The following is a 10,926-nucleotide window of genomic DNA, read 5'->3' as shown; positions in this document are numbered from 1 at the left end:
TAGTTGCAACGATCTCAAAAACATAAAAATCATTAAAAACAGGACAAAACGGACTTACAATTGAGCTCTAAAGTGACCAAAAGTTTCAATCCCTAAAATGGCTTTTCTTCATGCTTCATTCAGCCAAAGAAGATGAATGAAACAAAATCTTTATGTTTTGTTTTAATTAAGTAACTTTATTTCATAAATTACTAAATTAACCTTGGTTTAAAACATTAAAATTCACTTGTTTTATGTCCATAAATGTCCATTACCTAGAATAATGGTTTAATTGCAACATAAGGACCTTTAATTTAAGGTTCTATAGCTATTAGATACTTTTATCTAATAGAACTCCACTTTTACACTTTAAACGATTTAGTCCTTTTTACCAAATTAACCAACCAAACGATAAAATTTCTTAACGAAACTTTCACAAAATCACACTATCATACTGTAGACATTAAAATAATAAAAAATTATAATTTTGACTTTGGATTTGTGTTCACAAAACCACTATTCTAATTTTACTAAATATGGGTTGTTACACTCCAAATGTAATATTCCTATATCAGGTTCCTTGGATCGAACCGGGTATAGGGGTGTTACATCGATACTCTAAACTATTGTTTTGTCGCAAATATTTTATGTGATATTATCTAATGTGTCTTATAGACTGTTTGCACTGGTTTTCTTGTGAATGAACTCACACTGAGCGTCATAACTCACTTCCCCTTAAAATTACATCCTTATAGATAACCCACCAGGTTAGGAAGTGGATGCGGCATCCGGAGGTCTCAGTTCGGAATGTTTTATTTTTATTAAAGTATTTTAATATTACTATTTGATATTTTTATTCAGAGACTGTATTATTTTATTTTGTATTATAGCATGAGACTTAGGATTTGAGTTTTATATTGCTTGACATTTAAATTTTAAGATAACAAGTTATGATTATTAATGAGTTATGCATGAATCCTCGGTTTTATTTAAAAATAAATATCACTTTTTCACTACTAAATTATAATTAAAAATTTGAGGAATTCTAAATTGGTAATTAACTAAGTTTTCTACTAAATTAATCAAATGTTTTAAAATAATTGTTTTCAAAACTCCGATGGCTTACTGGGTCACTTCAGTAGCTAATATAATCTTCAAAATTCGGGTCTAACGTTTAGGTCGGGTTGGGGAGGTCATATTTACCTTTCCAACTAGAGATTCTTGTGGTAAATTTGTTTTTGAAAAATGCCAAAGAGTCTATTTTTCCCTCTTTCCCATATCGAAAAAAGACCAAGATAGTTGAAATTTTCTACCATGGTGTCCATATGAAGAATGTTCTTGATTAACTCTATTTGTGTTCGATGTATGTTAGGCAAAAAAATTTGAATATTTCCCCACATTAACTATTTGCCCCATAACTTCTTAAAAAAAGGACACAATTTAAGATAGTCGTTGCATTAGCTTAGTCAACTTTGCAAAACAAAAGGCAGTCATCGACGAACAAGAGATGAGAGATCGAAGGACATCTTAGGGTTATAATAAACCCTTCAATCAAATCCTCCTCTTCAGCCTTGTCAATAATGAAATAAAGACAATTTGCATCCAAGTTGAAAAGGCTCGGAGACAGAAGATCGCTCTGTCTAAGCCCCCGTTTGGGGAGGGTGGTTCCTTTCGATTTTCATTAATATAGATATTCAATGATGTAGATTACACACATTTCATGATTCGTCGAACTCAAAATTCACTGAAACCTATCAACTTTTCCAAGAAATTTTGTCATGCGCCTTGGCAAGGTTAAGCTTAGTGGCCATGATTCCCTTGTTACACCATTTTCTCCTTTTAATAGCATGGAAAGTTTAATGCGCTTAAAAATGAAAAATTAATCAATCAAACCCTTCCGTTAATATTAACCAAGTTTAATCAATAAGTTATGCTGACTTGGGGCTCAATTGATGAATTTTTCATTTTTAAGGGCTCAATTGAGTTCAAAATTTTTATAAGGACTTAATTGATTTTTTTATTTTTGCATAGGGTCTTTTTTACTATTAAGCCATAATTTTTTGTATCATTAATGTCTATTTTATAATCTATATTTAGAGTTTGTGGCTGTCACTCCTAATAATATTATCTTCAAAATTTCAACATTAATTTTTATTCTATTTTACATGTAATATGCCTTACCACTATTTTTAATGTTACTTGCTATATTCAATAATTTTGTTGATAAATCAAATATTATTATATTTAATCTTATCAAAGTAATGATCTCACAATAATTATTTTATTTATCAACTTATCATGAGAACTGGTTGGTGATTGATTCCACTCTGGTGTTTGATTTTGCCATTGCTTTCCAAATTTAAGTTTGACATTCAATCAAAGATTCGTATATTCCCACTATGTTTTAATGATTTTTTTATACCCGTTAAGTTGTGATTTCAAAAAAGATAATGTCATTTTTTATGCCTCTATTTTTATAAAATATTTATTGTGATAATGTTGATAGTAGTAATTTAACTACTATTGAATTTTGGTTCAATTAGCATGAGATTGTTGTCAATGTAGTAGGAGGATATGAATTTCAGTACATTAATGTAACACCCCCACGCCCGAAACCGTCACCGGAGTCAAGCTTGAGGTGTTACTAAACTTATCTTACCTTTTAAACAACTCTAAACCACTTATTTTAATTTTTAGAATAAACTGTTTTTCTGCGTCATGGTTGCTTAAAAATTCATTTCTAGAGTTTCAAAACTCAAAATTAAGATCCGTAAATTTTTCCTAAAACTATACTCATATATCTATCTACTAATTTTTTTTCTAGAATTTTTGACTTGGCCAATTAGTACATTTTATTAGTTAAAGTTTCCCCTGTTTCAAAACTCGACTGCACTGACCTCTTCTTACTACGAACCATGTTTCTTCCTGTACGAAATTCATATGACTAACCCGTTTGTTTTTATTAAAACTATATTTAACAAGGATTCTAACCATGTAAATTACACCTTCTAATTAGTTTTTTACAATTTATGGTGAATTTCCAAAGTTGAAATAGGGGATCCAGAAATCGCTCTGACCCTATTTCACTAAAACTCAGACATCTCATAAAATATAATACCTTTACCTGTTTTTCTTATTCCATAAGAAAATAGACATAATAAGATTTAATTTCATATATTATTCATCTTCAAACTATGTTTCTACAATTTTTAGTGATTTTTAAAAGTTACATCATTTCTGTTACTTGAATCTGTTTTTAGGTTACTTCCACATTTTTCATAATTTTCATGTGATAATCACCATTCAATCATACATATTAATAAACATGTATATCATCGGCCATTTTATTAGCTAATCACTAGCAAGTATTTACACATCATTCATTGTTCATATTATACCAAAAGTAGCTAAGTTTCTATACATGCCATACCCAAAACAAAACGTCTAATTATACCGAGTTATTTCTTTGATAGTGTGATCGGCCTCTGACGTTTCCTTCGATCCCCGAGTGGCTAGATAAGTACTATAAGAAGAAGAAAATAAAGAGATTAAGCACTAGGCTTAGTAAGCTTACAAGAAAATAAATCACAACATTCAACATAATGGATAATTATGCATGATATCATCTAACATCATAAATTTCTTTATTTCTCAATTTCTATCTTCTTCTTTATTCCCTAACCTTCTTTCTTACCTGTCATTTCCTTTTTCATAAATATAATTTAGTTTTCCTTTGCTGTTAATTCACTGTAATTTAACTCGCACCCTGACCCGTTGAACCACTCGGAATACTAAGGATACTAGGGTCGTTCCTGTCTTTCGATATCCTGCCAATGCCATGTCTTTGACGTGGACTTACATGAATTATTCCTGTCTCCAATGCCATATATAATATGGACTTACATGGCTCAATCCTGTCTCCAAAGCCATATTTCTAATATGGACTTACATGGCTCATTTCTGTTCTGTCCTGTCAACCCTAATATCCTAACATTCCTAGGGTTCAACCGGGGTTTTCTAACACTTTTCCTCTGTCACTTCACCTTAAATTCAACTTTAAATATTTTCATAACATAAATATATAAATGATGGAAATTGACAATAATAATGTAAAATAAAATAATATTGTATTTATTTACTGTAACTTACCTTGATACAAAATGTGACTAAACTTTACAATTTAGTCCTTTACTTTTTCTTTTCCCCGATCTACTCCCGAATTTCGTTCTTCTTGATCTATAATAGCAAATTTAACTTATTTAATATTCACATTTATTAAAACAGTCTGTGACCCAAGCTTTGGCAAAATTATATTTTACCCCTAAACTTTCACATATTTGCACTTTTGCCCCAAGGCTCGTAAATTAAACTTCATCCTATTTTCTTATGTTTTATGACATGCTGATCATTTTTCCCTTCTATGGCAATATTAAAATCACACTCTAACATATACTTATGACTATTGGTATTTTTTTTTCGATTTAAGCCCTTTTACTCGTTTTCACTTAAAACCGAGTAGCATAAGTTGTTTAACATAATTTAAAATCTCATATTCTATCATAAAACACCAAAATACACAAATTTAAGCTATGGGTATTTTTCCAAATATGAACCCTAGGTTGAATTATTGCTAGAATAAGCTTAATCAAGTTACCGGGACTCTAAAAACGTAAAGATCATTAAAAACGGGGCTTAGAATCACTTACTATGAGGCTTGAAAGTTGAAGAAACCCCAGCTATGGAGGAGAGAAAAAATCGGCAGAAACTAATTGAGAAGGTGACCATTTTTGTGTTATTTTTCCCTTTTTAATTCATTTAATATCCAAATGACCAAATTGCCCCTCCTTACTAAGCTTTCAAAAATTTCTTCCATGTCCTAATTTTTGTCCATGAACTTAAAATTGGTCAAATTTTTATTTAAACACTCCTAATTAATATTCCAAAGCAATTTCATACTAAAAACTTCTAGAATGCAAGTTTTGCAAATTATTCGATTTAGTCCCTAACCTCAACTTAAGCACTTTATGCATAGAATTTCATCACGAAATTTTCACACAATCATGTAATCATACCATGAACCTCAAAATAATAATAAAATAAATTTTTCTACCTCGGATTTGTGGTTTCGCAACCACTGTTCCATTTAGGCCCTATTTTGGGATGTTACAATTAAAGAGTATTATTCTCCTATTTATGAGTTAAGGGCTATGGGTAGTTTTAAATATTGTGTCAAAAAGAGTCAGATATAATCAGAACTTATAATGAGATTATTAAAAAAAATTATCATTATATGATTTTGTATGCATTTTTCTAAAATGTTGAGTGTAGTATTTATACTTCAAAAAGTAGGGGTGTTTAAATGGTTAATTGAACCAAATTAGTATTAACCGAACTTTTTAATCATTTAACCGTTAATCGAATTGAACTGAATTTTTTTCAAAAATAAGTTAACTGAATCGAAATATTTCAGTTAATTCGGTTGGTTAACCGAAATTTATATATATATATTAAAACAAGTATAAAACATATCAAAATAATAATAAACTGATAATGTTCATTTGACAAAATCAACCAAATTAAAAATACATATAATTTGTATTATTAATTATTAAGTTCGATTAATTACCCAATTTCAAACCAAATTAATTGATAACCGAATTTCCAAAAACTCATTAATTGACTTCCGACCGAATTAGATCTGTTCGACCGGTTAATTTGATTTTAACTAATATTTGAACACCCCTATTAAAAATATCTAATATGATACCTAAATTATTAATATATATCTTATTATGGTACATGAGGTTGTCACCGGTGAATTACTAAATCAATCAATAAAAATTTGATACCTAGAATTTTTTTTTTAAATCATTAAGTTCACATAAATAACAACATTATATGAAAAATAATTGAAAAACTAATAACTAAACATATAGTTAATGAAAAAAAAGTATTTACTAAACTTTCATGAAAGTACCTTACTTTCATGTATAATACAAAAATATTATCTACAAATTAATTAAAAATATTATATCTTTAGAGAATATGGCGGTTTATTTAAATGGAGAAGATTATGTTTTTTTTGTATGTTTATTATTTACTTTTTATTAACAATATGTTTATTTTTTTAATGCAAAATTATTTATGTGGACTTTGAAAGAAAATTTTACATGTCGAATTTTCATTGTGTATTTTAACAAGAAAATCTTTATTGACAGTTCATGTACCGCATTAGATATTTTAGTAAAGTACATCTACCATAATATATTATATATTGGTAGTTTAGATACTACATTAAACATTTTCAAAGCACAAAGGACACATTAGACATTTTATAAAAATACATATACTAAATGTAACATTTTTCTTTTCAACAATTAAAAAGATGTTTTATTCTTCAAGTATTTTAAGATTTTGAATAATTTAGAGATTGTATGAATTTGTTTTTATATTGTAACGCTACAAAGAATAAAAGAATTGTTGTAGTTCTTTTAATCTAATGATAAAAAACATTATGCTCTAAGCATAAGAAATTAGGTTTCTTCTCTTCACGTTAATTGGAAAATACTGATAAATCTTATGATATATGTAGGTAAATTGGAACTTATTTCATCACTATTTCCAACAAGATCCAAGTAATGCCTGTTTTATTAATTTATTAAAATTTTCTCTTAATTTGTTTGGATATTAGAGAATAATTAAATGGAACTCTATTATTAAATTGGGGAGTATCCAATATATTGATTTTTTTTTCACAAGTAATTTTAAAATTTGATATATCATTTTTTTAAATATTTTATTATACTTTTGTAAGATAATTGTTAACCTACTGACTTTATTTGTGGAGTCTAAAAATTCCACTGACAATATATCAAATAATTTTCCTTATAGATTAGTAATTATAATGAATTTTAATTCTTTAAACATGTTTGGCTAACAGAGTATAATTATATCGTAATTCTCAATGTCATATCCGGTATATAAATTGTAATTACATACCTATATAATTTTAAATTTTAAAAAATAATACTAATCAATATAAAAATTATCAATAATATTTGAAAAAAAAATCCTCGTAGTAAGTACCATAAAATAAAAGCAAATCAACATACATAATATATTAGTTTAAGAAAGTATTAACAATAAGGATACTAATAAAATTAATAAGAAAAATAAATATCTTATACAATTTTATCTAAATACTCTGGCATTCTATATTGTTGGGCTATTCTCTCTTAAATATTAAATATATACTCATTGTCATCATCAATCAGTCTTTAGCAAGGTATAAATAATTAATAATAAATATTATGTGACATAAGTGAAATTAGTATACATGATTTATAATACATATAATGTAATTTAGTTAAATATCTAGTAGGTCAAAAAGTATGTAAAATTATCTCTTCTTTACAAAAATTTTAGCTTAAATGAAATCAGTAAAATAACATATATAATCATTAAAAATAAAATATATGTTGAATATAAAAATATTATTATTGTATGAAAATAACTTCTTAAACTTAAGTGTGTATTCAGTTATTAGTTACTATAGAGTAATTGGATGAAAGTGTAATTATTAGTAATTACTAGGGTAGTAATTATACTCTCTTGTAATTACCTCGTAATTTCCTATGTTATGTTTGATAGTATAAATTATAATTAAATAACTACATATTTTTAAATTCTAAAAAAATTCTCTAAACAAGTAACAAGACCTAAAATCAAATAATCATATATAATACGTTAGTCCAAGAAAGTACTTGGTATTACAGTAACTAATAAAATTAACAAGAAAAAGACATTTTATGCAATTTTATCTTAATTATTTTAGTCTTTCATATTTGTTAGGTTATCACTTATCTCACACACACATATACACTGTAACAATATGAAGTTACATATTAAGAAACAATTGAATGTGACACGATTTATATATAGCCATTTGATACTGTAATAACTTGTCATGTTTATTTATATTCCAATTCTAAAGACTTAATATTAAATAATTTTTTAATTATTTTATAATACATATTTGGTAAAAGTTAAAAACTCTAAACATGTAATTTAAGTAATTTACACTTGCATAAGAAAATAGGTTAAGACAATTGATTAAGAAAATTTTACCATAAACAAATATTTTTAGAATACATGATAAAAAATAAATCTTTAATAATTGACTAATAATTTATTATATAAAATGTTAAACTAATAAAATAACATAAATATTTAATTTTTAACAATAATACTTTTAAAAGAATTATATAAGTTAAAATTAATTAATATTATTCGTATTTATAACTTCACCTTTCATTTTAGGTATCATACTTATTTAGCAAACTATGTAATTTATATATTTACAAATTGTAATTTATGTTTGCATAAGAAAAAAGATATGACAAAATGACGGAATCGAAAACATGTAATAACTTTTACAAAATTAAACTTAATTTTAAAAATAATTTATTATAATATTTGCTATTATTGACTCGTTATCCGGTTATTCGATTGGTTATTAACCCATATTCTATGTGGCTCACACTTTAAGTCTGCACGTCAGGTGTTTGCATATTCTATAAGATCACATGATGTGAGTTCGCACCACCATATAGGCGAACCCACATCTACAAAATACGAGTTAATCTTAGAGTAGGGTACGTGTTAGCATACATAAAGATTTACCAATAACATTACAAGGAAATAACTATATTATATAAATAAACAATTTAACTATTTTAAAGGAAATACACATTCTAAAAACACTCGACATAATTCGTTAAAAAAAAACATTATCATAAAATTTTTTTTTGAGAAGACATAATATTAAATAAATATGTAATAAGCATTCTTTGAAATTAAGAAATATAATCATAGATTACATATTAAATCATTAATGCGTAAGTTATACTGTCTAAATTTTTTTAAGGTCCAAGATTATAATAATTTTCACAAAAAATTACAAATTAGTATAAATTGAAGGTAGATAGTAGTGTTGATATACAATGGAAAGAAATAGAAAAACTTTTATTACTTTCTTTTGGCTTCATTGATGGAATTGGGATCATTCTCCAGGCCAAAATATGCAACTAGAAAGTAGAAGCTGTAATTCTTTTTTAAAATTATTTTGATTCTTTGTTCACTATTTTTCTTTTATTGAATTTAGTTTTATTTTAAATATAATTTATTAATTTTATTGAATTTAATTAATATTTTAATTACTCTAATTATCAATATTTTTGCATGCATTGGATACTATATAATTTAATTAATTTAGACTTTATTTGATAAAGTGTTAAAAAATTCAATCAACTAAAAATTAACATTTCTAGCAATTTAAGTTTTTAAATACAATTGAAAACACACAATGAAATTTATTAGATAAAAAATTTTCCAAAAAAAATAGGAAATAATAAGTAAATAAGGACCTATTTATCATTTATCGAACAATCTAATTATAACTAATATTTAATTTTAAGTAATACAACAAACAAAATTTATAATTTAAATTTGTAAATAATTAAAAAAATTTTGTTGATAATGCTTATATTAGTTTTAAGAAGCAAAGATATAAAATTTTGGGGTTGATGATGTGTCCAGTCGGATCTCTCAAACAAATCAAAATGAAAAGACAGGGTTCCATATTTTTCCCTTCCCACAAAAATTATGAAGCAGTCACGCCTTAACCCCCTCTTACTTCCGTTGTTCTTTCAAACACAGAAAACAGAAATCCAAAATTTTAATTACAAAACAATTAATTCCACAATCATAATATTTATATAATATTCCTACATTTAAGAAAAAGAAGTAGAAGAAGAAGAATAAATTAAGATTTCCCTTTCTTCAAATTTATAATTTAACCACCCACCCCGCATTTTAATATATCTAAAAACCATATTTTTGCATTTTAAATCTGTCAGTGCTTTTCTTCGATCTTTCCTTTTCTGAACGCTGCTTTGCTTCAATCTCAATTGATTCCAAGATATAGCAATCCAATGGGTTTTGGGTCGATTTTCAGTCGGAAAAAGAAGCAACATTCCCCGAATTCAACAGCTTCTCCAGCTGTTCCTCCGAATGGATTGTCGTTCCTTCAATCTCCGACGCCAACCCCATCGCGAAACTTCGCTCAAATCCAACCCCAAGAACTCGAACACATCTTCAAGATGTTTGACGCTAATGGCGACGGCAAGATCTCATCGTCTGAACTCGCTTCCATCATGGGTTCTCTCGGCCAACAACCCTCCGATGAAGAAGTCCAAAAGATGATCAAAGAATTCGATGCAGACGGTGATGGGTTCATAAATTTCGAGGAATTCGTGGAGCTCAACACTAAGGGAGTCGATTCCAAGGAGGTTCTGGAGAATCTGAAGGACGCGTTCTCGGTGTATGATCTAGATGGGAACGGTTCGATTTCAGCCGAAGAACTTCACAAGGTTCTTAAAAGCCTGGGAGACGATTGCTCCATTACTGAATGCAGGAAGATGATAAGCGGAGTCGATAATGATGGGAACGGGATGATTGACTTCGAAGAATTTAAGGTTATGATGTTGGCTGGGCCAAGGTATGATTCCATGGATTCTTAGATAGCTTCCCCCCGAAACCCATTCTTCTGGTTTTTCAGTTGTTGGTTGATCTGGATCTCTGCTTCTTCTTCCTCTTCTTCTATTTTATGGAAAATTGTGTATATTTCTTTTAGATTTATATTTTTTAAACAATACTTTCTAATTTCTATTGAATTGAAGGATTATTATTATTATTATTATTATTATTATTATTATTTGACGAGAAATTGAACCGATTATTTTTAGTATTATGGTTTGGCTTGTTTTATATAATCATTAAAATTGAAAATTAGGTATAATCTGAAAATACATTGAATTTTATTAAAAAAGAAAATGTTGACATCTAAAATTAATAGGTTACGTATTTTGCATTGAATTAAAATATGAT

At 27.2% G+C, this 10,926-nt stretch overlaps 1 protein-coding gene across 1 annotated transcript; it reads left to right on the top strand.

Annotated features, from left to right (window-relative positions):
- Positions 1 to 9,583: 9,583 nt before the first annotated feature.
- LOC121210993 (probable calcium-binding protein CML25) lies at positions 9,584 to 10,712 on the top strand. Its single transcript, XM_041083086.1, has one exon. The coding sequence runs from the start codon at positions 9,972 to 9,974 to the stop codon at positions 10,557 to 10,559; it is 588 nt and encodes a 195-aa protein (XP_040939020.1). The 5' UTR covers positions 9,584 to 9,971; the 3' UTR covers positions 10,560 to 10,712.
- The last annotated feature ends 214 nt before the right edge of the window (positions 10,713 to 10,926 follow it).

Source organism: Gossypium hirsutum, chromosome A12, assembly GCF_007990345.1.
Source record: "Gossypium hirsutum isolate 1008001.06 chromosome A12, Gossypium_hirsutum_v2.1, whole genome shotgun sequence".
NCBI lineage: Eukaryota > Viridiplantae > Streptophyta > Magnoliopsida > Malvales > Malvaceae > Gossypium > Gossypium hirsutum.
The sequence above is the reverse complement of the archived record's forward strand: the minus strand, read 5'-3'. Positions and strand labels throughout refer to the sequence as shown.